General features: G+C 44.8%; 1 protein-coding gene across 1 annotated transcript in view; it reads left to right on the forward strand.

Annotated features, from left to right (window-relative positions):
- Positions 1 to 545: 545 nt before the first annotated feature.
- Positions 546 to 22,262, forward strand: part of LOC308335637 (nuclear factor 1 B-type-like) — a 105,464-nt gene continuing 83,747 nt past the window's right edge. Inside the window, 2 exon segments of the mRNA XM_080792741.1 lie at positions 546 to 1,173; positions 3,850 to 4,381. Coding sequence (XP_080648867.1) covers positions 1,147 to 1,173; positions 3,850 to 4,381 — 559 coding nt within the window. The 5' untranslated portion in view covers positions 546 to 1,146.

Genomic DNA, 22,262 nt, shown 5'->3' on the forward strand with positions numbered 1-22,262 from the left:
ACGATTTAATTTGAGAGAAGTTAATAGTGCTTTTGCTCTTGAAGCATAAAGTGCGATTATAAGGGCGCACGCACGCGGCTTGTGTGGAAGAAATAAAGTTATATACTCCGGAGCCACCGGTCCAAAGTTCTCCTCCTGAGCCCATAAAAGAATCCTCTCAGAAATAAATTGTAAAAAAAAATATATATATATATATATATATATAGCCTATATATATATATATATATATATATATATTTAAAAAAAAAATATATATATATATATAGCATATATATATATATATATATCTTCAGTGATATAATATAATGCATGCATTTTGTAGCTAACTCCGTGTTACGGGTCCATTCGGTCTCATTTTGTACACCATCAGAGTTAATTTTGTGCAAAAAAAGAATAGTTGGTGCATGACTTCGGTCGGTGGGATGGTGGATAATATGGAATGTGTTTGCAGCAGTAGAGGAGGAGGAGGAGGAGGAGGAGTGTGACTATGTAATTACGTGGGTGAAAGAGAGAAAAAAAAGTTGTGTGTGATTTGCTGCTGGGATCGTGCAGGGCTGAACTGAAGGTGTATGCAGGTCCATTTCATATCAAGTTTGAAAAGCGGGAGCTAGCGTGCGTTGCACACATCGATCGCTGTGCATACTGGTGGTGGCGCGTCACAATGCGTTTATGAGGCAGATATCACTAAAACTGGAGAGAGAGCGCAAAACACCCCATCCATCCATCCATCCACCCAGCCCCGGCAGCAGGGCAGTATAGTTACCGGCGGTAGGCGAGTCTACGAGTCTGTTCGGAGTCGGGAGGCATTTAGAACTAGAAGTGCCGTTACGCGTGCATGTTGAACTTTTCATTTTTCCCGTTCCTTTTTCTTTTTTAATCATAGGCTACTTTACATTTGAACTCAGACAACGACAATCTTTTCGGATCCCTCGCGCACACCACACTTCTTCCATGGATGTTGTTCTTCTTGGATAATCTTTTGGACGCGGATCTGAACTGCCTCCACCAAGCAGATCGAGTCTCGCACGGTGCACACTAGCAGTGTCGTCGGCCCCAGCTATAGGAGGAATGGCGCGATAATAAAGTGATCCGCACTTCACAGGAATCACTCGAAATAACATTGGTTTTGTGTGCGACTGGCTCGTCATGTATTCTCCAATTTGTCTTACTCAGGTATTTGTGTCTTTCTTTGTTTTTTGTTTTTAATTATTTTTTGTTTAAACTGACCTGCCGTTGTTTGATGCTTGCTCTTTGACAGATTACTGCAAATTACCAGAGCGCAATAGGCTATAATCAATTCGGTGCTGTGCACGTTTCTTTTTGCGTTAAGAAAGATCGTTCAATTCCCTGTCCTCGTGAATAGATATATAATTAGCCATATAGCCTAAATCATGTTCTAACAACCTCGGCGGTAAGGGAATTGCCGCTTTGCTGGCGGATATAGGTTGTTCAAACAGAACAAATGTATGCTATTGATCCAAACGGTGTGGTTAGGTGAGGACAATGTTACCGTGTTATGTTGATTTTAGATACGGGAAAAGATCAGAGTCCAGCGAAAACCCAGTGTCAAACCCGAACGATCAAAATATGCTGTGCTCCCCAACTGCGTAAAGTTGTGCGCAAATAAGCGACAGTAATTGTCACCTATATGATAATCCGGTATAATTCATACCTGTATTATGCACAATTTCTGCCAAGTTTAATTAATTAGGTTGTTCGTGCCCTCAAATAACCTTTTAATATACACAATATGGCCTCGTCTAACTCTGTTTAATATTTTAGCCTGTGCATAATTTTATTTGTATACCATGCAGGAAAACGAGGAAAATCAAGTTGTGAGGACATTTCGGCACTTGATTGAAGATAGGCCTACTAATGATAAGGTTGACTAAGGACTTGGACAGAGTAGCTGACTGTTTGGCTGACTCAGTTTTACTGTTTATATTTTACTTGGCATAAGTAAGTGATTGACTGAGATGTGGTTTAGTTTGTACTTAAGAGGATTGTGCTTTTATGGCCCCAGCTGAAGTGCACTGCACATGCAGGGCCTCGCCAAGTCATTTATCTTAGAGAGCTTGGTTTTAGTCTGATTTAAAATATTAACTCAATATTGTTTGATAGATTTTTGACCGGAAACCATTAAGTGTATTAAAAAAAAGAAAGAAGAAGCTGCAACCATATATGGATTCTCAGTATTGCTCACTTTTCTCAGTGTCAACTTTAGGGAGATTCAATAAATTCAAAAATTAGTTTAGATTTATATATTTATTTTACACTTTTTTATGCTCAAGATGACACAATGTATAGTCTAAAAGTTTGTAAAGTATTCTATGGGCTATATCACAAAACGCCACTGAAGTCTGTAATTTTAATTTCATTATTATTTGACAACTACACCAAAACACGAGTTTAAAGTTTTATTGCCATGAAAGGGAGGCCCAGAAATGTGGCTTCTCGGTTGGAGCACCAGCGGCAAGCATAGATAGGGAGTGGATGTCTGTGGTTTCCCATAGCCTTGCCTGCCTACACAAAGAACAATATGTGGTTGAACTCTTCAAAGGCCCTGTTCAAATGAAGCGTCTTATGGTTATTCGGTTTGACATTTTAATGACCTAAAACAATGACATGATCATGTTTCCACTTCTCACACGCTGCTACTATAATTTCTGATAATTCTGTTCCAAATGAATCCTCATCTTTCACAGCACACTCCGAAACGTATATAGGGAATGTACACTGAAAAGTTATCTTCCCTTTTATTTATTTTTATTTTTTTCAGTTATCCTAGTGATACCGCAAAATAACCCTATAGTATTAATACACTCCGGTTTATTTTCCTCCTATTTCTCAGCTCGCAGAAATACTTTTAGTTGCAAGGATAAAACAATCATGTACTATATATTGCACTATATACTATGATGCCCTGCACTGTAGATGAATACCAAAATTAAATATAAGTATTTCACGTAAATATTATTTGCTCAATAGCAAAAATGTTATGGGTAGAAGCAACAAATAATTTGCAGACAAGGCCAGAATTCTACTTTCGTCGTCGAAGCCAGATTTTGGAATGAACGCGGTCAAGTGTCATGGCGTGCGTTCAACACAGTGTGGGATTTGGAAGGATCGCAAACATATAGTCCCGCCTCAAACATATAAATACTAGCTTATAGTTCCTATATTTGTTATTAATATATAATTATGAAGCTTTTAGTTCTTTGTCTGTAGTTCCACCAATCATGGAACACAAAGTTGATGTAGGAGGCTAGTAGAGCGTGTGTGCTCACAGAGAATATTACTTTTATTTGTGCATTTGTACATTTGAATCTACTCCAGCCCTGTCTCCTTATACTCTCCTTGCTTACTGAACATGGGACAAGTTCACATTGGTATGTGGCTATAGCTTGATAAGAGAAAGAGAAATCCAAGTGCACGGGGGGCGCATGATCCCTCCGTCAGCAGCAGCATGGGACTCCCACTCAGTGCATGCTCGGAGAGCGGAGAGAGGGGAGACTTGAGCTGCTGTGCCTTGTCCTATTGTGGCGCTGGCAGTTGATATAAACAGTGGAATTTGCTTGTGGTATACCTGCAAGCAGTAACACATGCAAGCTACATTTAGGATGGTAAAAGAACACAGAGTCTGTGCCGAGCCGTTTTTTACGTGTATAAATGTTGAAACTGCCGTTATTATGTTATCACATGACATGGCCATACGACTGAAACCGTTTGCTTTTGTTGTAGTCTTAACTTTTTTACTGAATTCATAGGCAAATAGTTTGTGTTTAACTTTCTCTCTTTCTGTCTTCCTTCCCTCTCTTCCCTCCTCTTGGACCCGGCGAACCGCTCCAGGATGAATTTCATCCCTTCATCGAGGCTCTCCTCCCTCATGTCCGCGCCATCGCCTACACGTGGTTCAACCTTCAGGCCAGGAAACGCAAGTACTTCAAGAAGCACGAGAAGCGGATGTCCAAGGACGAGGAGCGCGCGGTCAAGGACGAGCTGCTGAGCGAGAAGCCCGAGGTGAAGCAGAAGTGGGCGTCCAGGCTGCTGGCCAAGCTCCGGAAGGACATTCGCCAGGAGTACCGGGAGGACTTTGTCCTCAGCGTGACGGGCAAGAAACACCCGTGCTGCGTGCTCTCCAACCCGGACCAGAAGGGCAAGATCCGCAGGATCGACTGCTTGCGGCAGGCCGACAAAGTTTGGCGCCTGGACCTGGTGATGGTCATCCTCTTCAAAGGCATCCCCCTGGAAAGTACAGACGGCGAGCGCCTCGTCAAGTCTCTGCATTGCACCAACCCAGCACTTTGCGTCCAGCCACACCACATAACAGTGTCGGTCAAGGAACTGGACTTGTTTCTAGCATACTATGTCCAGGACCAAGGTAGGTTCACGCTCTTCCACGGTGTAAATTGTGTGTGTGTGTGTGTGTGTGTGTGTGTGTGTGTGTGTGTGTGTGTGTGTGTTTGTGTGTGCGCTCTCGCACGCATGTGCGTGCGTGTGTGTACATGTTGGCAGTGGCACAAATGTGTGCTTGGCAGGGTCAAGGGTCACATGTATTGACTTTGTGGCAGGCTTGTTGGATAGTAGCTGAGACCACAGCTATGTTTGTCACAGATACAATGAGTGTGTGAATGTGCATGTGCATTTAGGATGTGCACTGATGTAGATTAGCAATAGTGCTGCTAATATGCATTTTGAGGATTAGTGTGTTCTCTCTTTCTCTCTCACTCTCTCTCTCAAACACACACACACACACACACACACACACACACACACACACACACACACACACACACACACACACACACACACACACATACATACACACACACACACCTGTCCTTTTTGTTGTGTTCTTATCTTGACCGTAAACTTGTGGAATAGTATACTGAAGATAAAGTAAAGAAGACTCCAAGACCACATTTAATTCATGTTAAATCTACACATCACTGACTGTTAGCAAATCAACTTAGGTATTTTTCAATTTAACTGAATTGGAAATGTCATTCTCCAATCAAATAAATTCCACATAAATTTCAGGAGCTATAGTTGTCATTTCGGAAATGTGGAAAATAATTATTATTTTCTTAATTCATGAAATGTGTTAATGTCAGTAATGTGAAATATGAATATTGATTTTCAATAGAATACCATACAATACATTTTCAAAATATTATTTTCTATTGGCTATTTTTGTGTAAAAACAAAAGATCAGCCTGTACTACTATACAGCAAAATTGTGATAATGAATAACCTGTGCAATTAAGTTCTGAATTCAAATGGTAAAATTCACAAATAGATGTTTGGACATTTTTTTCACCTATATACCTCAGCATGTATAGAAACTTGACACTTCATAATTCCATTTCAAGTGTGAAAGTAAAAGTTGCAATTTTTGCACACGTTCTGTAAAAATGCTGTTTATATGCAGTCCATTTAATACTCCATAATGTTTGTAGACTGTTGAAGCGTTTGGACGTCAGTAGTACTAGTGATTTTCTTTCTTCAGACTGTTGCATAACTTCATAGCTGCTTTTTCAATTCACGATGTAATGAGCTGTGTCTCCTGCTCAATGACTTAGCCTTATTGTTCACTCACTTAGTTCTCCATTTTACACATTTTTAAAAATACCCATCTCTTAATTAGACTTAAATGAAGATAAAGTGTAGCCAGATTGAGTAGATTTCACCAGTATAGACTCCTGTGCATAAAGGCTGAGATACAAAATTAGATGCTGTATCTACCATATGTAATGTCAATGGCTTCCACATTACACGCTGCTGAATACTGTTGAACTTCTCGGTTATTAAGCGATATGCTTTCAAAATAACAACATTTTAAATGATATAATCATCTGCGATCTTAGAATATCCAATGAACATCAGGCGACCATTATTTTCTACACTGCGTTTTTGTTCGAGCCCTCCTTGAAATGTCAGTATAGCTAGCTCATTATCATCAAACTCCAAGCGCCATTTTGTGTTTGATAAGTGCCAGGGAAAGCAGAAGGCACAGCAGAGAGACAATAATGGTTGCCATTGGCACCAGGGTTGGCATCAGACCTCCTTTGTGTCTTTTGTAGGATGCCGCTGCCTCCTCGGTTGGCATCTGCTGTGTTTTTTAACTGTTCAGTATCACAGAATCACAGAATGCCTCTCTGGTGCTCGTTTGTTATTTTTAAATATAAGAGACATGATTGAATAAGTAGCACTTGTGCTGGACTTAACGGAACGAGGGTGAGAGGGAACCACTGGGTCCGCTGATGTTTTAAAGATAAAAAATGAAAAACATATATTTTTCTACTTGCTCTAAATGCTCATTGTTGCAGTCCGAAAGTGTACAATGGAACCAAATGGACTCGTAAGGTTTCTTTTTTACACTTTCGGATTTCATTTTGCAAAATGGATGTTACTATGCAGCATACTTTGAAGGGGAAAAATTACCTTTGTTTGAAATAAATATTGATAGATTTCCTAATTGACGAGAATATTTGAATGGTAATTTTCCAATCACACCTCGCATATCACGCGTTCCTTGACAATTGCCCTCACAATTTTTTGTTCTTTTGAACTCTAACAAATGCTGTAACGGAAGTCTTTTAACGACATCGCGATGACGGAAGGGCGCTGTTCTTTTTTTTGGTATTTTGAGTAAAAGCGTCTTAAACCTCTTCTCCCAGTTACCAAGCAGTGCCCATCTCTAGACAATGCAGCCATATTGTGGTAGCGTGCAGCGCGGTGCCATTTTGTTTTGCTCCGTGCCAGGGGAGGCAGGGAAATCGCCAGTAATGGTTGTTAGAGGTTCGGAGGTTGGCATCAAACCCTCTTTGTCTGCTTGCAGCGTGCCTTTGATTCGTTGGTTGGCATCCGCAATGCAGTGGGCACGTTGGAAAGTTTTTTTGACAGTGGCAGAATGGAAACCCGCCACCTTTGTTCTGCTGCAACTGCATGAAACAAACAAACAAACAATCGAAACACAAAGAACCCACGAAACGGCTGTCCCTGAAACTCAATCTAGCCTAGGTGCTCGATCGCTACGGAAAACGAAAAGGTTCTAAACCGTTTATATCCGTGGATTAGATCATTGGCAACTGCTTACGTGTGCAGTGTAATGAAACAGAATAACGTTAAATATGTCGATGCCATGGTTTCCCCCCTATTTTGTATTTTTTTTAATAAGCCAAATATGTATTTGTTAATGATCCTCCCTGGGTCATTGCATGAGAAAGGTCGCCGAGTTGGCAGCGATTTTGTACTGGGTGAATTTAGAGACGGCTCCCAGCCCTCCCCTTGTTGTTGGGCATAGCATTTAGCCAGGCAGAGCAGAGCTATAGCGCCCATGTGCATGCCCAGATGAATGCCCGCTGGGGGCAGGGAGTGGTGGCTGTGGCATCCTTTGTGCCAACTGGCAGCTTGTCTTCAATAGAGGGCCTTGGCTTTTCATGGGTACACACAGTGGCACTAACTCTGGTTTATAACAGAGCCACCCAAGATACCGTTATTGTAAGTTGCCCCTCATTGGATCAAATAGATATTTTAATTTCTTCCAATCATTTAATCGTCCAAATTCGCCACCTGCATGGATATACCGCACGCCTGGTTTTACTTCTTGGGGGAATAGTCATGATGAATAGACGTTCATGTCCAGACACGTTTAGAATTCCTCCTCATCCTCATTTGGTTTCCACTTATTACTCATCACCATTTCTTCCCCGAATGTAGGAAAGTATTCATTGTGTATTTAAGCTAAGCTTCAGTAAAGCACATCGAACATTCCTCCGTACAAATTTAGATCGACATTTTGTGGTCATTACATATAAGTCGGCTAAATATAAATACTTTGCAAAGATATGTGAGATAGATATTTTTTTTTAAATGATCAAGCAATCTTGGGGAGTTTTCTTTTGGGGGGGGGGGATTATTTTCTGAGAAGCAAATTATCGGTATCTATTTGGCCCGGAGTTGCCATAACTCTGAATGAACTTTACAGGAGACAGCTTAGGCACGTTAAATCTGGGTTGTCAGTTGGACTTGTCATTACCCACAAAACAAATTCCCTTTTTACAAATGAGCTTCTTTGAACGTTATCTATGGGTTGCCTTATAACCAGTGACAGAAAAGGATTGGTTAGGTGCTCCGGTGGGAGACTGGAGGGGTCAGGGTCAAGTAGCTTACCCATTACTCCGGTGCTGAAAGTTAACACGGCCATAAAACATCATTACCTTGCATTTTTTTAACCCCCTTTCTCCCAACACGCTCCCTTTCTCTCCCCACCCCCACCCCCACCTCACCGTCCAGATAGCTTTGCGGGGATCCGGATGGATTACCTCGCAATATGTGCCGGGCCCGTCGCGTTAACAGAGACCTTGTTTTACGAGAGGCGAGACTTAGCCCCTGCACCCCGGGGTCATGACCTCTTGCAAAGAGATGTGGCAGGGTGTCCTCTGAAGTTTAATTGAGCAAAACAGATCAGTGAAAACATGGCCATTTGCAGCCCAGCGGCTAGGCGGCGCGTGGGGTGGGGGTGGGGGGGGGGGGGTCATGGGTGGCGGAGGTGCATGGACGTGGTGGAGGCCGGGTAGCTACTTTTGTAAGCTCCCCTCGTTGACCCCCCCTCAATCGGGGTCAAACCGTCGTGGGATCACCCTGGATCTCTTGGCAACTGTTTGTCGTATCCCCCCCTCCCACCACCACCACCACCACACACACACTCTCTCTCTCATGTGCTCTGGTCGGTGGTCCTCGTGGTTCAGTGACCTAAGTGAAGGGGAGTAGTGAGTATCACTGACCCCCACCAGCCACAACTCCCCCCTAGTCCCCCCTCCTCCTCCTCCTTCAGACCCCCAGGCTGAGTTAGCGTGGGCTACTGTTTTCCCAGCCAGTGAGTTGGGGCTGCATGGTACTGCTTGCTTGTCGGTCGCCTGCGTCTTGTTTTAAACGCCCGGCTGCGCTGGAGGCACTGCTGGTTTGCCGTGGCCTGACCTCCTGGGTCACAGTGGTGGTCGGTGACTAATATATCCCTCCCTCCCTCCGTCTGTCCATCCCCCCCCTATCCGCCTCTGCCATCAGGGATCACCCCCACGGCACACTGCCCGGTCGAGCGAGCGACTGCAAGCTCACTCCCTCGTCTCTTCTGCCTTACTTTCGTTCCCTCTTTCTTTTCCCCTCCCTCGGTTGTTCTCTCGCTCGGGCTCTATCTCTGCTCTATCTCCCTCTCCATGTCTCTCTCTCTCTCTCTCTCTCTCTCACTCTCTCTCTCTCTCTCTCTCTCTTTCTCTCTCTCTCTTAAGTTATTTCCTTCCCTGTCTGTCTGTCTGTCTGTCTGTCTGTCTGTCTGTCTGTCTGTCTGTCTGTCTGTCTGTCTGTCTGTCTGTCTGGTCTTTCTTGTCTTGTCTTGTCTTGTCTGTCTGTCTGTCCCTCTTTCTCTCACTCTGTCTCAAGCCCTAGACTCCTGTCCTGACAGTTAGTTGTCCTGGACGCTCAGACACTTGGCCAGATAAAGGGTGGCTGGGTTCAGGCCAGAAGGTTGAAACTAAACTTGTTGTAAGCAATGTTGAGGACAGCACTGTTTGTGCTGACACTCTCTCTCTCTCTCTCTCTCTCTCTCTCTCTCTCTCTCTCTCCCTAATTCAATTTCATTCAATTTTCATTGTTAGATGACATTGGATAAATTGGATAAATAAATAGATTTGAGAAATGGCACTCCCCACAATGGTACATTATTCTCAGGCTGGTGAGGGAAGCAGTTGTGAAGTAGGCAAAAATAACTCTTCTAAACAAAATATAGAGGCTGTAAAAAAAAAGAAAAAAACTGTATACTGTGTCTGTATTTATATTTATATATGTACACACACATACACACGTGCACGCGTGTGCGTGAGAGCGCACACACACACACACACACACACACACACACACACACACAGACACGCACGTCGCACACGCATACACACACACACACACACACACACACACACACACACACACACACACACACACACACACACACACACAGTACATAGAATGTCCCTCTTGGGACATTCTGTGAAAACCTCTGTGCAGAGTGAACCGCTCAACCCCATGCTTGGCTCTTCTGCTGGCTACCTTATTAGTATGCAATAGAGCCTGCGGTGTCTGGCTACCTCTCTCTCAGAGCCATAACCTATCGAACACATTCTCTCCATCTAATCCACTTAGAACTCCCTCCCAGCTCCACCGCTTGCCTTATTGATTTCCACTTCTCACTAAATGTCTTCCCAATCCCTCTTCTCCTTACCCGGGAGCTATACCAGGGCTGGAGCAGCATCGGTTGTTGTGTGGTTGTGTGTGTCTACATATAATCTTTAGTAGTGTTCCCTTTTCTTTTAGCTTGTTTTCTTTTCTTGCCGCTCTCTACAACTCCGTCTTAGAGCTTTCTTTTTTTGTTTCCTTGTTTATGATATATGACCCCCCCGCCCCCCCCCCCCCCGTGTCTGACTTTTTATGCGTTTCTTTCTTTCATTCTCGCATCCAAACGCCAACCTGGGTACAGTGAGTGCAGCGCAGGTTGCCCGTCTCAGTATGGAGCTGGTGTTATTAGCAGGTTGCCCGTCCCAGTATGGAGCTGGTGTTATTAGCAGGTTGCCCGTCCCAGTATGGAGCTGGTGTTATTAGCAGGTTGCCCGTCTCAGTATGGAGCTGGTGTTATTAGCAGGTTGCCCGTCTCAGTATGGAGCTGGTGTTATTAGCAGGTTACCCGTCTCAGTATGGAGCTGGTGTTATTAGCAGGTTGCCCGTCTCAGTATGGAGCTGGTGTTATTAGCAGGTTGCCCGTCTCAGTATGGAGCTGGTGTTATTAGCAGGTTGCCCGTCCCAGTATGGAGCTGGTGTTATTAGCAGGCTCAGTATGGAGCTGGTGTTATTAGCAGGTTGCCCGTCTCAGTATGGAGCTGGTGTTATTAGCAGGTTGCCCGTCTCAGTATGGAGCTGGTGTTATTAGCAGGTTGCCCGTCTCAGTATGGAGCTGGTGTTATTAGCAGGTTGCCCGTCTCAGTATGGAGCTGGTGTTATTAGCAGGTTGCCCGTCCCAGTATGGAGCTGGTGTTATTAGCAGGTTGCCCGTCTCAGTATGGAGCTGGTGTTATTAGCAGGTTGCCCGTCTCAGTATGGAGCTGGTGTTATTAGCAGGTTGCCCGTCTCAGTATGGAGCTGGTGTTATTAGCAGCGGGGTTTTGCTCGAGCAAATACCTCAAGGCTTAAACAGACCCTGTTACCTCCTTAGCCTTCTTTTGTGTTCCCTGTGTACATAAATCTCCATGGAAACGAGGCGATCCGGAGCAGAGGCCGCAGAGAATTGTGAAGGCCTTTGCTTCTCCGCAAAATTTTACAACTCTTCTTTTTTTGCTCTGCGGTGTGTTTAATTTGACTTGTGTCACTGTTTGCGGAACGGGAATGGATCAAAAGCGAGTGTAAATGGACCGTTTGAGATACATTATTGTTGGGAACGGAGTTTGTGCCTGAAAAGGTATTTTGCTGCTGCAGATGTGGGGCCAGTAACTGGTGTGTATAGGGCTGTCCCGAATACCCTTTATCAAGCTTCAGATATTCTTTTCATTTTTAGAGCAAATATCAAAATATTAGTGATCACCAATAAATAAAATCGAAGCTCTCTGCAGCGAGATTTCTTTCTCCACAGAGGTCAGCCCCCTTGGCAGCCAATCACATCGTCCGAAGAAGAGGCTACCCTGTTTTATCTGTGCCGAATCAGGAAATGCCAGCTTGTTTAAGTTGCACATAGTTCACATAGTATGTAAAGAAATGCCCCGGTATGTATTTTATTAACGTTTTGTACAGGAATCTCTTTATTACACCGTCATTGTTCTTGTGAATCAGGTGGACAATAAGTTGATGTCCGTTTTAGAGACGAGCCCACTGTAAACTGCATGGCCAATGCCTTGTGTTGCCTCACAGGCAAATGGAAATCTTGAATAATTCACTAATTCAGCTATAAACTGCTTTTCAACAATAATGACCACCCACCCCCCAAAAAAAGAAAATATTTTAAATGCTTATGATTATCACCTATACTCTCCAGCTGACATCTCTACGATGAAATGAAAGTGAAAGTCATTAAGAGATTGTGAAACTTAATGTACTAGGGCCAACTAGGCTGTTGTTTTTATTCTTCTTCTTTTTTCTCTCCAGCGAGTATCAGTTACACCAACATTGTTCTTGTGAAGCAGTTTTTGTTCATGGCGGTTTTTAGTATTATTTAAAGATTTGCTCTATGTCCATTTTAGCCAAAGGGGGACATGAATCCCAGACACACACACAGTCACTCCCACACAAACACAACACTGGCTGAACCATCCCACAAGCAGCCAAACAGCAGATCAACATGGGAGCAGACTGATGGAGGAACCGATACCGATACGCTCCACATAAGCTCTCTGTGTGCACACACACGATGTGGCTGTGCAAGATTTAAAATAGAAAACATGCATGGATCGCCCCAAATATTGAAATTATGGTTGAATAGCAACCTGCCAAACGAGCATCTGAATATATATATATATATATATATATATATATATATATATATATATATATATATATATATATATATATGGGGCCAGCCCTGCTGGTTTGTGTTAGTGGTACACAGTAAAATGCTCTGTGTTGATTTAACCCAATTATTTATTACTTATATTTTGGTCTTATTTTGACAATATTCTTAGAGCAGTATGAAATTCTGAAATATGCCATATTGCAATATTTAGATACTGAACATATTCTTACTTTCAAATTGTCAAAATGTATAAGAGAAGACATGTACTCAAATCGTTTCCTGCTGATTCATATTTCTAAGTTGTTATATTCGGAGGTCTGATTTCAGAATATCTAGACATATTTGGCCTATATGTAATAAGAAAGTCATAAATCGTTGAATTTATTGTGCCATTAAGGAAATAATGCAAACAATATGCAGACAATCCCATGTGGACGTTAGTTCCAACACTATCACCCAATATGCGTTGCATGCGGTTAAGGGCCATAGCATGCTGTAGTACGTTGTTAGTTCATGGTTAAGTTCTCAGATTCACCACACTTTCCCAGGCTTTCGGGGAGGACCACCGAATGCATTTCAAAACCCCTCGAGGCCACTTGACTGGAGAAGCGGCACCTCCCACTACTCTCAGCTGGCTCCCCCACCCCCACCCTGTCCGCCAGGCCCTCCCAAATGAAGACAAATGGGTACATTCACCCCCTGTCCCAGGCCCTACACTGTACTGCACTGTCCTGCACTCACAAAGACCCTCCCTGCTAGTGCCCGAGCCTTCTCCGTCCAATGGCCACCCCATCCTCCAGTATACCGGCCTGACGGTCTCACTGCCTGCCTATACCTACTTGTGTCAGTCAGGACAGCTGGATCTGTGTGGGAAAGAGGGGGATTGATGTGGGACAGGGGCAGAAGCAGAGCGGAGCACTCCCGAACGTCAGAAATGGAAATAGTTTTGGTCCGTGGAGTGTTTCCAGACAAACGGACTGAAAGATAGTCCTGTCGAGAGAGAGAGAGACAGAGAGAGAGAGAGAGAGAGAGAGAGAGAGAGAGAGAGAGAGAGAGAGAGAGAGAAAGAAAGAAAGGCAGCCTCTCAAAAGGCCAGTCTGTGACTTTCACATCCGAGGTATGCAAAAGCCAGACCCCTTCATCAAGGAGCGAGCCTTGTGAACAGCCACTGAGGGGAAGAAGAAGAAGAAGAAGAGAGAAAGAGAAAAAAAGACCTGACGGGAAGGGGCTAGACGGTAGCGGGGTGGGGTGGGGCAGGGGGGGGGGTACTGGGGGCAGGAACAGACAATCGGGGTGGTTGCCCAGGAGACGCTATAACTTTGCCGGAGCACCCCCCCCCGCTCTGCCCCATCAAACCCCTTTTCAGTCCAGACAGGGCTGATCAGCGGCGTAGAGTGATGGCTGTCTCCGCCTTTTGTCTGGCCCCGTACAGTATACGGCCCCGTCACTGTGATGGCTCGACAGGACCTGAGCGAGACGGCGCGGAGAAAGAAAGGCCCCCGCGCCCACTGCAACACCATGCAAAATGTACTTTTTCTTGGGGGGGGGGGGCGTTGCTTAGGGCCTGATGAAGAGCGGGTGGGTGGGTGTTGGATGAGGAGAATCCCCGGAGGACTTCTATCTAATGTCTAGTGCAGCAGGTCAGAGAGGGGATATACTGTAGTGTCTGGGGCTCAGAGAACACCCCGTTGAGTCATAAAAAATATATAAAAAAGGGCTGGACTCCCAAATGGAGGCTCCGGTCTTCCCAGGTTTGCCGTTGGACAGTGTACCCCACTGTACCCCCATGACATTATTGATATCTAAGTGGAAATTGGATGATCTTATGATACAGTACGTGTATGTTCTCCATGCACATGTTGCATGATGGTTCTGTCTAATGAAAGAAAATCGACAGGCCGTGAGAAAAATGGTAGGAAGGAAGGGGAGAAGAGTAAAAAAAGGAAAAAAAGAAATTTCCATTATCGAAATTACGAGCGAGTCCGCAAACCTGTGCCAAGTTTGGGTGGCCAATAAAAGTGAGACATAAATGGGGGGTGAAAGGAGAGGAAATGTGGACATCCCGTTGGTTGCGACAACATGAAAACCAATCCTCAAATCAGCGAAACGACAGATGTCAAAGAGTTTCTGCACAGCCACTTTCCCCCTTGTGATAATCATATCCTGTCTTCACACTGCCTCATTGTGTGTGGAGGCATTACAGAAGAGGGACAGAGACAGAGCGTGAAGACGAGGAGAATAGAGAAGAGAAAAGCACCAAAATCCTTCAACGTTTCGGCAGAGAATTTCAGGGAGTAGCTAAATTAATCAAAGACACAGAAAGAAAATACAGTCCGTTGCATCTGTCTGCTGGCAAGATGAGCGCAACGTCTTGCTCTTACTTGCTTTTATTGTGGATACAGTTTATGTCCTGTAGACAGTTAGCCGAGCCACAGAAACCAGACCAAACCATCAAAAAATCACACACCATTGCTTTTGACTACAACATATTTCCACGTACCCTCTTAAACAAAGACCACCAGTTGGCCCAGAAAGAATTGCCGTGGTGAAATGGGCCTTGCTACTACACCACTCCTTGCATTGGGAAAAGAGGTGGTGCAGCTTGCACCACCTCTGTTTGATTAAAGCCTGCTGTAGTATTAACAGGATGCGTAATGAAATGCATTGTTTGTTTGTTTTTGACCAGGGATGAAACTAAGCTTGTTACCATGGTACGGGTACGTTCTGCAAGTCTATATGATCTGTCTAATTCCAGATAGCTTGAATTCACTCCAGATAGCTTGAATTATTTTCGCATTGCCCGCATTTCTCCTCTGGCGTGAGGCTTCAGCTGGTGTTTGTGCCCTGCTGAGTTTGGGGAACCAGACACACACACATACGCACACGCACACGCAACCACACACACACAGCCACAAACCCATGGACTGTGCACACAAACACACAATTATTGCTCACCTGCACTCCAGCGCAAAAGCCTGCATTTAGAGTAAATCAACCACACCTCCTCAATAAACACAGTGCACCCAGCATCTGTCAGGCAAAAATTGAAAGCATAGACCAGTTGAAAGTGAGGCTGGTTTAAAAAGCCTGTTCCGGATTTACCATGTGGAGATTGTAATTAGGTCTGCAGCATATGCACAAGCCTACAACCCGCAATTACTTTGCGGATCCTCACCAAAAAATAACTCCACATCTCTACCCCTCCCTTGGTACTTTTCTTGATGCCACCGCTAGGCCATGCAAATCACCCGCGCTCATACGTTCTGTGGGCCTGGCCTGTGCGGAATACAGGGATCAGTCGAGTTGAACTTCCCCCGTTGATGTCTTTGTTTTTTCTTCATAGATTCCTGCTGAACTGTCTGTAAACCGATACTGGTTCATTTTGCGCAGGCTTAAATTAGGCTTAATTTATGTATTTTTTTCCCCTTCATTGTTCCTTGTTCTGAAAGCGACCTCAGTTGACTTACAGATGGCTAAACCTCAAACACGGTGACGACACTCCATCGCTTCTTATGGGAACGCGGCAACGTCTGCGTTGGTGTTTCCGAGAAACATCTTCATCTGCTTATGGCCAGGTCTGTTTCTCAACCTATCAGACCACGTCTCTGCAGACTTTCTCTATCCCAACCCCCCCCCCCCCCTCTCTCTCTCTCTCTCTCTCTCTCTCTCTCCCTTTCTCTCTATCCCGATCTCTCTCTACCCCTCCCTTCCCTCTCTTTCTCCACCTTTTTCTGTAAAACCTCTGGCTGTAACTTGGGGTTGCCATGTGTGTCTTGTTAAGGGCAGTTATGACAAATGGCAGCAGCTGTACAAACTAATCTCTCTGTAGCTTTCACACATGGCGCCCAATTAACAATGGACCACTGTGGGGCCCTAATCCACGTCGCAGCCACCCTCTTACGGTCCCGGCTCGCACAGTCAACAGCCCCCGGGAGCCTCTTCTCCTCCACGCTCCGGCTAGCCAAGCCAGCCTGATGGCAGTGCAGGCGTTTGCTGCTGCAGAGCAGTGCGACTCTGCTTGGGAGACATGGTGGTAGCCATCTTGTTTGTTTTTCCATGTTGGGAATCCTAGCTAACCCAAAGAGCTGCTAGGTTTTGTCGGTCTTTCCGTTTCATACTTTCATCCTGGGATTGGGTTTCAGGCCAATGAGAGAGAACACATTACATATGTGGAGTACATACAGTATGTATATATATATATATATATATATATATATATAATCTTCGGGCAATATATGGTGCTCAGCAAACACGCACGCACGCACACACACACACACACACACACACATGCAGACTCACATGTACACAGTGTACATATGCATGCATAAAAACATGCCCACAGCTGCACTTGATAGATTTAGCAAAGTGGTTGTTGACGGGGTGGGTGAGAGCAGTTTAGTGCAAGCGTGTGTAGATGTGTGTCCTATAATGTGTCCTAGTGTGTGTGTGTGTGTGTGTGTGTGTGTGTGTGTGTGTGTGCGCGCAGCCGCGCATAGAGTGTGTGTGAAGGTTGGCTGTCGGGAGGCATTTTTCCAGTAGTTGTATGATGATAAACTGCTGTTTCTTTGGGGCTGAGACAGCTGAATACTCTTTAACGTAAAGGAACTTCACTTCCTCGGTGTAAGCACAATATTTCTCCATCTCACTCCTTGCCCTGTCCCTAGGCGCTATTCTGTGGACGTATGCATCATTTTCACGGAGGTCTATAGGGAGCATTGTTACAGGAAAATACAGCTTTGAGAGACGGGAATGTTAGCATCCCCAGCTATAATGGCTATCTTTTTCTCTGACCACACACACACACACACACACACACACACACACACACACACACACACACACACACACCACACACACACACACCGCACAAACACAATCCAAGTCAAGTCTCTTGGCATAGAGTTTCAGAGGAATTCGTGTTTTACAGGGCTGTGGTTTTAGTTAATTTTTTTCTTCTTATTCCTTAATTCTGCATTAAATCAGGATTGATTTATAAAAGACAGCTTCACTCGGATACAAAACAGGGCACATCTTTGTTTCGACATTCTCCCCCCGCATCTCTGACGTAAACAAGGCCACAAAAAAACGGTAGCTTCAGACTCAAAGGAGGGCCGTCGAAGGGGTGTAACGAGCGTCAGGAAGACGACGCGGGCCTCTGCCAAAGCTATGACATGAATGAAACCAAACGGGAAGGAGGAAAATGAAAATGGTTAGGGGTGTGATGTCTGGCAGGCCGCGCACGGCCGGTGCCAACTATTATGAATGAGAAACCGCTGCCGAGCGATGAGAAAAATCAAAAGAGAGAAGGGGGGGGGGGGGGGGGGGGGGGGGGAGGGAGAGAAGGAAGGAAGAAAAGAAAGAAAGAAAGAGAGAGAGAGAGAGAGAGGACGCATTTTCTTTTCCCTCAGCGATCCAAGAATAATTAACCGCGCACAGGCCTTCTGGCTGTGGCATGTAGCCCTGCGGATAAAAGCCACAAGACACTTAGAGCCAGATCCCACTGTAGGGAGCGAGAGAGAGAGTGAGAGACGGAGAGGGAAAGTGTTGGTGGTGTGTTGGAGTTGTTGGGGCTGGGGGGTTCGGTGGAGGTGGTGTATTGGTGTTGTTGGGCTGGGGGGTTCGGGTGGAGGTGGTGGGTTGGTGTTGTTGGGCTGGGGGGTTCGGGTGGAGGTGGTGGGTTGGTTTTGTTGGGCTGGGGGGTTCTGGAAGTAGGTGGTGTGTTGGTTTTGTTGGGCTGGGGGGTTCTGGAAGTAGGTGGTGTGTTGGTTTTGTTGGGCTGGGGGGTTCTGGAAGTAGGTGGTGTGTGTTGGTGTTGTTGGGCTGGGGGGTTCGGGTGGAGGTGGTGGGTTTGGTTTTGTTGGGCTGGGGGTTCGGGTGGAGGTGGTGGGTTGGTGTTGTTGGGCTGGGGGGTTCTGGTGGAGGTGGTGGGTTGGTGTTGTTGGGCTGGGGGGTTCGGGTGGAGTTGTGGGCCAGTTGGAGCAAAGTTCTCAGTTTTTGCTATTATGAAGAGGGCAGGAGGGCAGCTGAAACCGAATGCGGTGAGAGGAGCTTTGCAGGCTAAAAAAAAAAAGTGCGCTTCTTGAACATGTTCACAACTGAATTCATGCTGAATTTGATTACATTTTTATATTTTCTTTAATATATTTTAGGTATTGCCTTTCAAAACAAATGAAAAGAAACTTTAGTTTCCTTGCTTTAAATTCGAAATGGCAGTTTTTCGACTAGTTTGGCAATGTTTTCTTTTGAAGTCTTAAAACCCCTTAAAAGATTCTTGTTAAAAAAATACTAATAATAATAATCTCTAAAATGCTCCAGCATGTTCAAACTTAAATATGCGTGCAATAGCGCAACTTATTCATTATTCAAGAGTCCGGAAATCTCCCTTGAAAGCACAGCTTTTTTTTTTTGGTAAGTACATTATGTTTGTACATTCTGTACTTGGATCAGATTACACACTCTCAGTATCATACATTATGTATTAGAGACCATTTTGACCAAAATATACTTAAAGAGTATATTGTTATGCTCTTAAAATACTTTTCCATAGCCCTAATGTACTGTACCAGACAACTTAGTGCTAAAAAGAAAAAAATCGTAGCTTTAGAGAGCTCATGTTTGCAGATCGCATAGGGAAGGATCAACTATTTTTCCAACGGACATACTGTTCCCAGCGGACTCTGTTGAAGACTCTCTTCAATCACTGCAGACGTACGATGTTTGCTGACAGTATGCAAAAAGTATAACTTCAACCCCCCCCCCCCCCACACACACACACACACACACACACACACACACACACCTTACAACACAGACACACACACACATGCACTCCCTCACCCCTCACAGTCTCGGGGGCTGCTGAAGCCGCGGTCATAAATCTCCCATGTGTGCATGGTGGGTGACACCATGGAAAGAGCAGTTGGTGCAGGCCCGAGATATATGTTTATATATAGGCGCCTTGGACTAGGGTTCAGGGCAGGACACGGGTGTCAGACGTCTTTGGTGTCACATATAAATGCCACATCACATGGCGATAAGGACTGTATGCAATGCATACTGTATGTGTGTGTGTGTGTGCGTGCGTGTGTGTGTGCGTGTGTGTGTGTGTGTGTGTGCGTGCTGTGAGCATGTACAGTACAAAACATGAACATATGTGCATACAGTGTTAGTGTAGGTGACTCGGGTAAGTAAGTGTTGGTGCCACATTAGGGCTGTCCAAATAAATCACTGAGACTTGAATAATAATCGGTCAACTGGAAAATTACAAAAAATTGACTCAGTGCAGTGTATAATTTTAATTCAAACACAAATTTTTCGGACGCGTCCTGCGGGCTACATAAGTTATGTATAATGTCTGATATAATATTCAAAATTAGAAGCTGTAATAATGGGTCACTCTGTAATAGTGACAGCTATAGTTTTCCACCTGTCCAAAGACAGTTAAACTCTGGGACATCAAAAAAAAGAAATTGTTCACATGATCTCTTGCGTGTGTGCGTGCGTGCGTGCGTTCGTGTGTGTGTGTATATCATTTATATAACTGTACTGACCATAATATTTTATTATAATCAAAACTGCCAATTTGTAAGACCTTTCTGATCTTAGTTCACTGCCCTAGTGTCACACGTTTGTTTGGTGTGTGTGTATGTGTGTGTGTGTCGGTCTGTCTGTGTGTGTGCATAGAGATTTCCTTTCTTTTGAATCAATCCAGGAGAAACCGTTAATATTTAAAGCGTGCACGGTTTAAATAACTACTAAACAACAATGGCAGAGCTTTATCAACAGAACTCAACTTGGCTGCGACATCGTTTTTTTATTCAGCCGCTATAATAACCCTCTTTTTTCTTTCATTTTTAACGTCTTGTTCTTTCCACAAAGCGTGCACTGTTTTCGTTTTTGCTCGACAAACAAAACACACACACACACACACACACACACACACACACACAAAAAGAAGTGGTTTCTCCTATTATGGCTAATCAAAGCCAAAGTTATCGGCGATCAACATCTTCTCACCCTGAGACAGAGGGGGAGAAGAATAACCCCATTGACTGATACGGAGAGCGGAGCCGCTGGCAGCAGCAGGGCCTCAGTCTCTCTGACGCTGATCTCCCCGAAGAAAAGACCAGTGTCCCTGCTAAACCAGACCCCCCCCACGGCCCCCCACCGGCCCCCCCACACCCTCCCTCCCCCTACCTCCCACCCCTTAACCCTTCTTCCGTCTATATGTCTTTATATTTCGGGGGGATCAGAGAATTGGGGGGGGGGATTGGGGAAGAAGACGGGGACGGGGTCTGACTCTGTCTCATGCTGGCTGTGTGTGTGTGTGTGTGTGTGTGTGTGTGTGTGTGTGTGTGTGTGTGTGTGTGTGTGTGTGTGTGTGTGTGTGTGTGTGTGTGTGTGTGTGTGTGTGTGTGTGTGTGTGTGTGTGTGTGTGTGTGTGTGTGTGAAAAGACAGGGGGGGGCTGAGCCCCGTCACCTGCCAGACTGCAGGAATGTTAATGCCATGGCTCCCATAATTGGATTTTATACACACCGTCTGTGAGGGAACGTCCAGCAACTTTACCCCTCTTATTGTTCCATGCACCCAGCCTGGGACCCCTCAATAGGGCCATGTCTGTGTTTATACAAGCACTCACGTCTCAATAAAGACTGTTTACAATGTGTGTGTGTGTGTGTGTGTGTGTGTGTGTGTGTGTGTGTAGTCTTTTGAATCAGACAGCATGGGTGTTTTAGAGTTAAAGCGGAAAGGACAAATCAGGACTACAGTGATTTGCCTCAGAATGAGAGATTCAGCTCGGTCTGTTTTACAATGAATAGTCCTGTCCTGATTGTTCAAGAATTATATTCGCACATATTACGTTGTTTTATCAGCTTTTAACATTTTTATTTTTTTAAATCTAGTAGCAGAAATACAAACAAACTGCACTCCTAAAAAAACCCAACCCAAACACCATCACCTAAACTTAAACTTTTAAAGTACATCAACAGCTATATTTCAGTTCCCCATTCAAAGTGGGACCGACCCACTCTGAGGCCGAGGCGAAGCCGAGACAGTTGACGCAAACATGACCCGCCGGGATCATTAGGGAAGTTCTATATCTCTTGTTTGCTCGGCCGTCGGGGCTAGAGGGGAGAGGGGAAGAGGGTGGATATAGGGTAGTGGGAGGCTGGACTCCATGACGCACCCATTCCCTCCTCTCGCTGGGCCTCCCTTGCTATTTCCACCCAGGCCTGGATTAGCGGCAGCGGCTTGAGCTGGTTAAATGTCTCCACTGCACTGACCTAAATTCCTCATATTCACCTCAGAAGACCCTTTGCCTTATAGACAACGAATCAAATTAGTTTTTTTTGTGTTTGTTTTTTTGGTCTTCCTATGCTGCCAGATCCCCAGAAGTACATGAACGTATATGGTTTGTTTGTGTATAAAAGTCGCTTCCTGACTGTACATAAAGGAAGTCATGCGTCCCCCCCCACCCCAAGGCTGTGTTCCTTTCCTCGAGGAGAGAGAGAACTTGCTCAAAACAATGACAGAGAGTTTTCAGTTTTTTTGGCACAGCGACTTGTTGTGGTTTAGATAAACCGCCTCTAATTACATTTAATCTGTGTTAAAATAAGGCATTTGGAACAATTACTTTGGTATGTTTACCAAACAGATGTTCTGCAGCAGAACCCTTTTTTTCTCTTCTCTTTCTCATCTTTCCTCTGTAACTAT

The sequence above is a fragment of the Protomyctophum bolini genome (assembly GCF_963924005.1).
Source record: "Protomyctophum bolini genome assembly, chromosome: 20".
NCBI lineage: Eukaryota > Metazoa > Chordata > Actinopteri > Myctophiformes > Myctophidae > Protomyctophum > Protomyctophum bolini.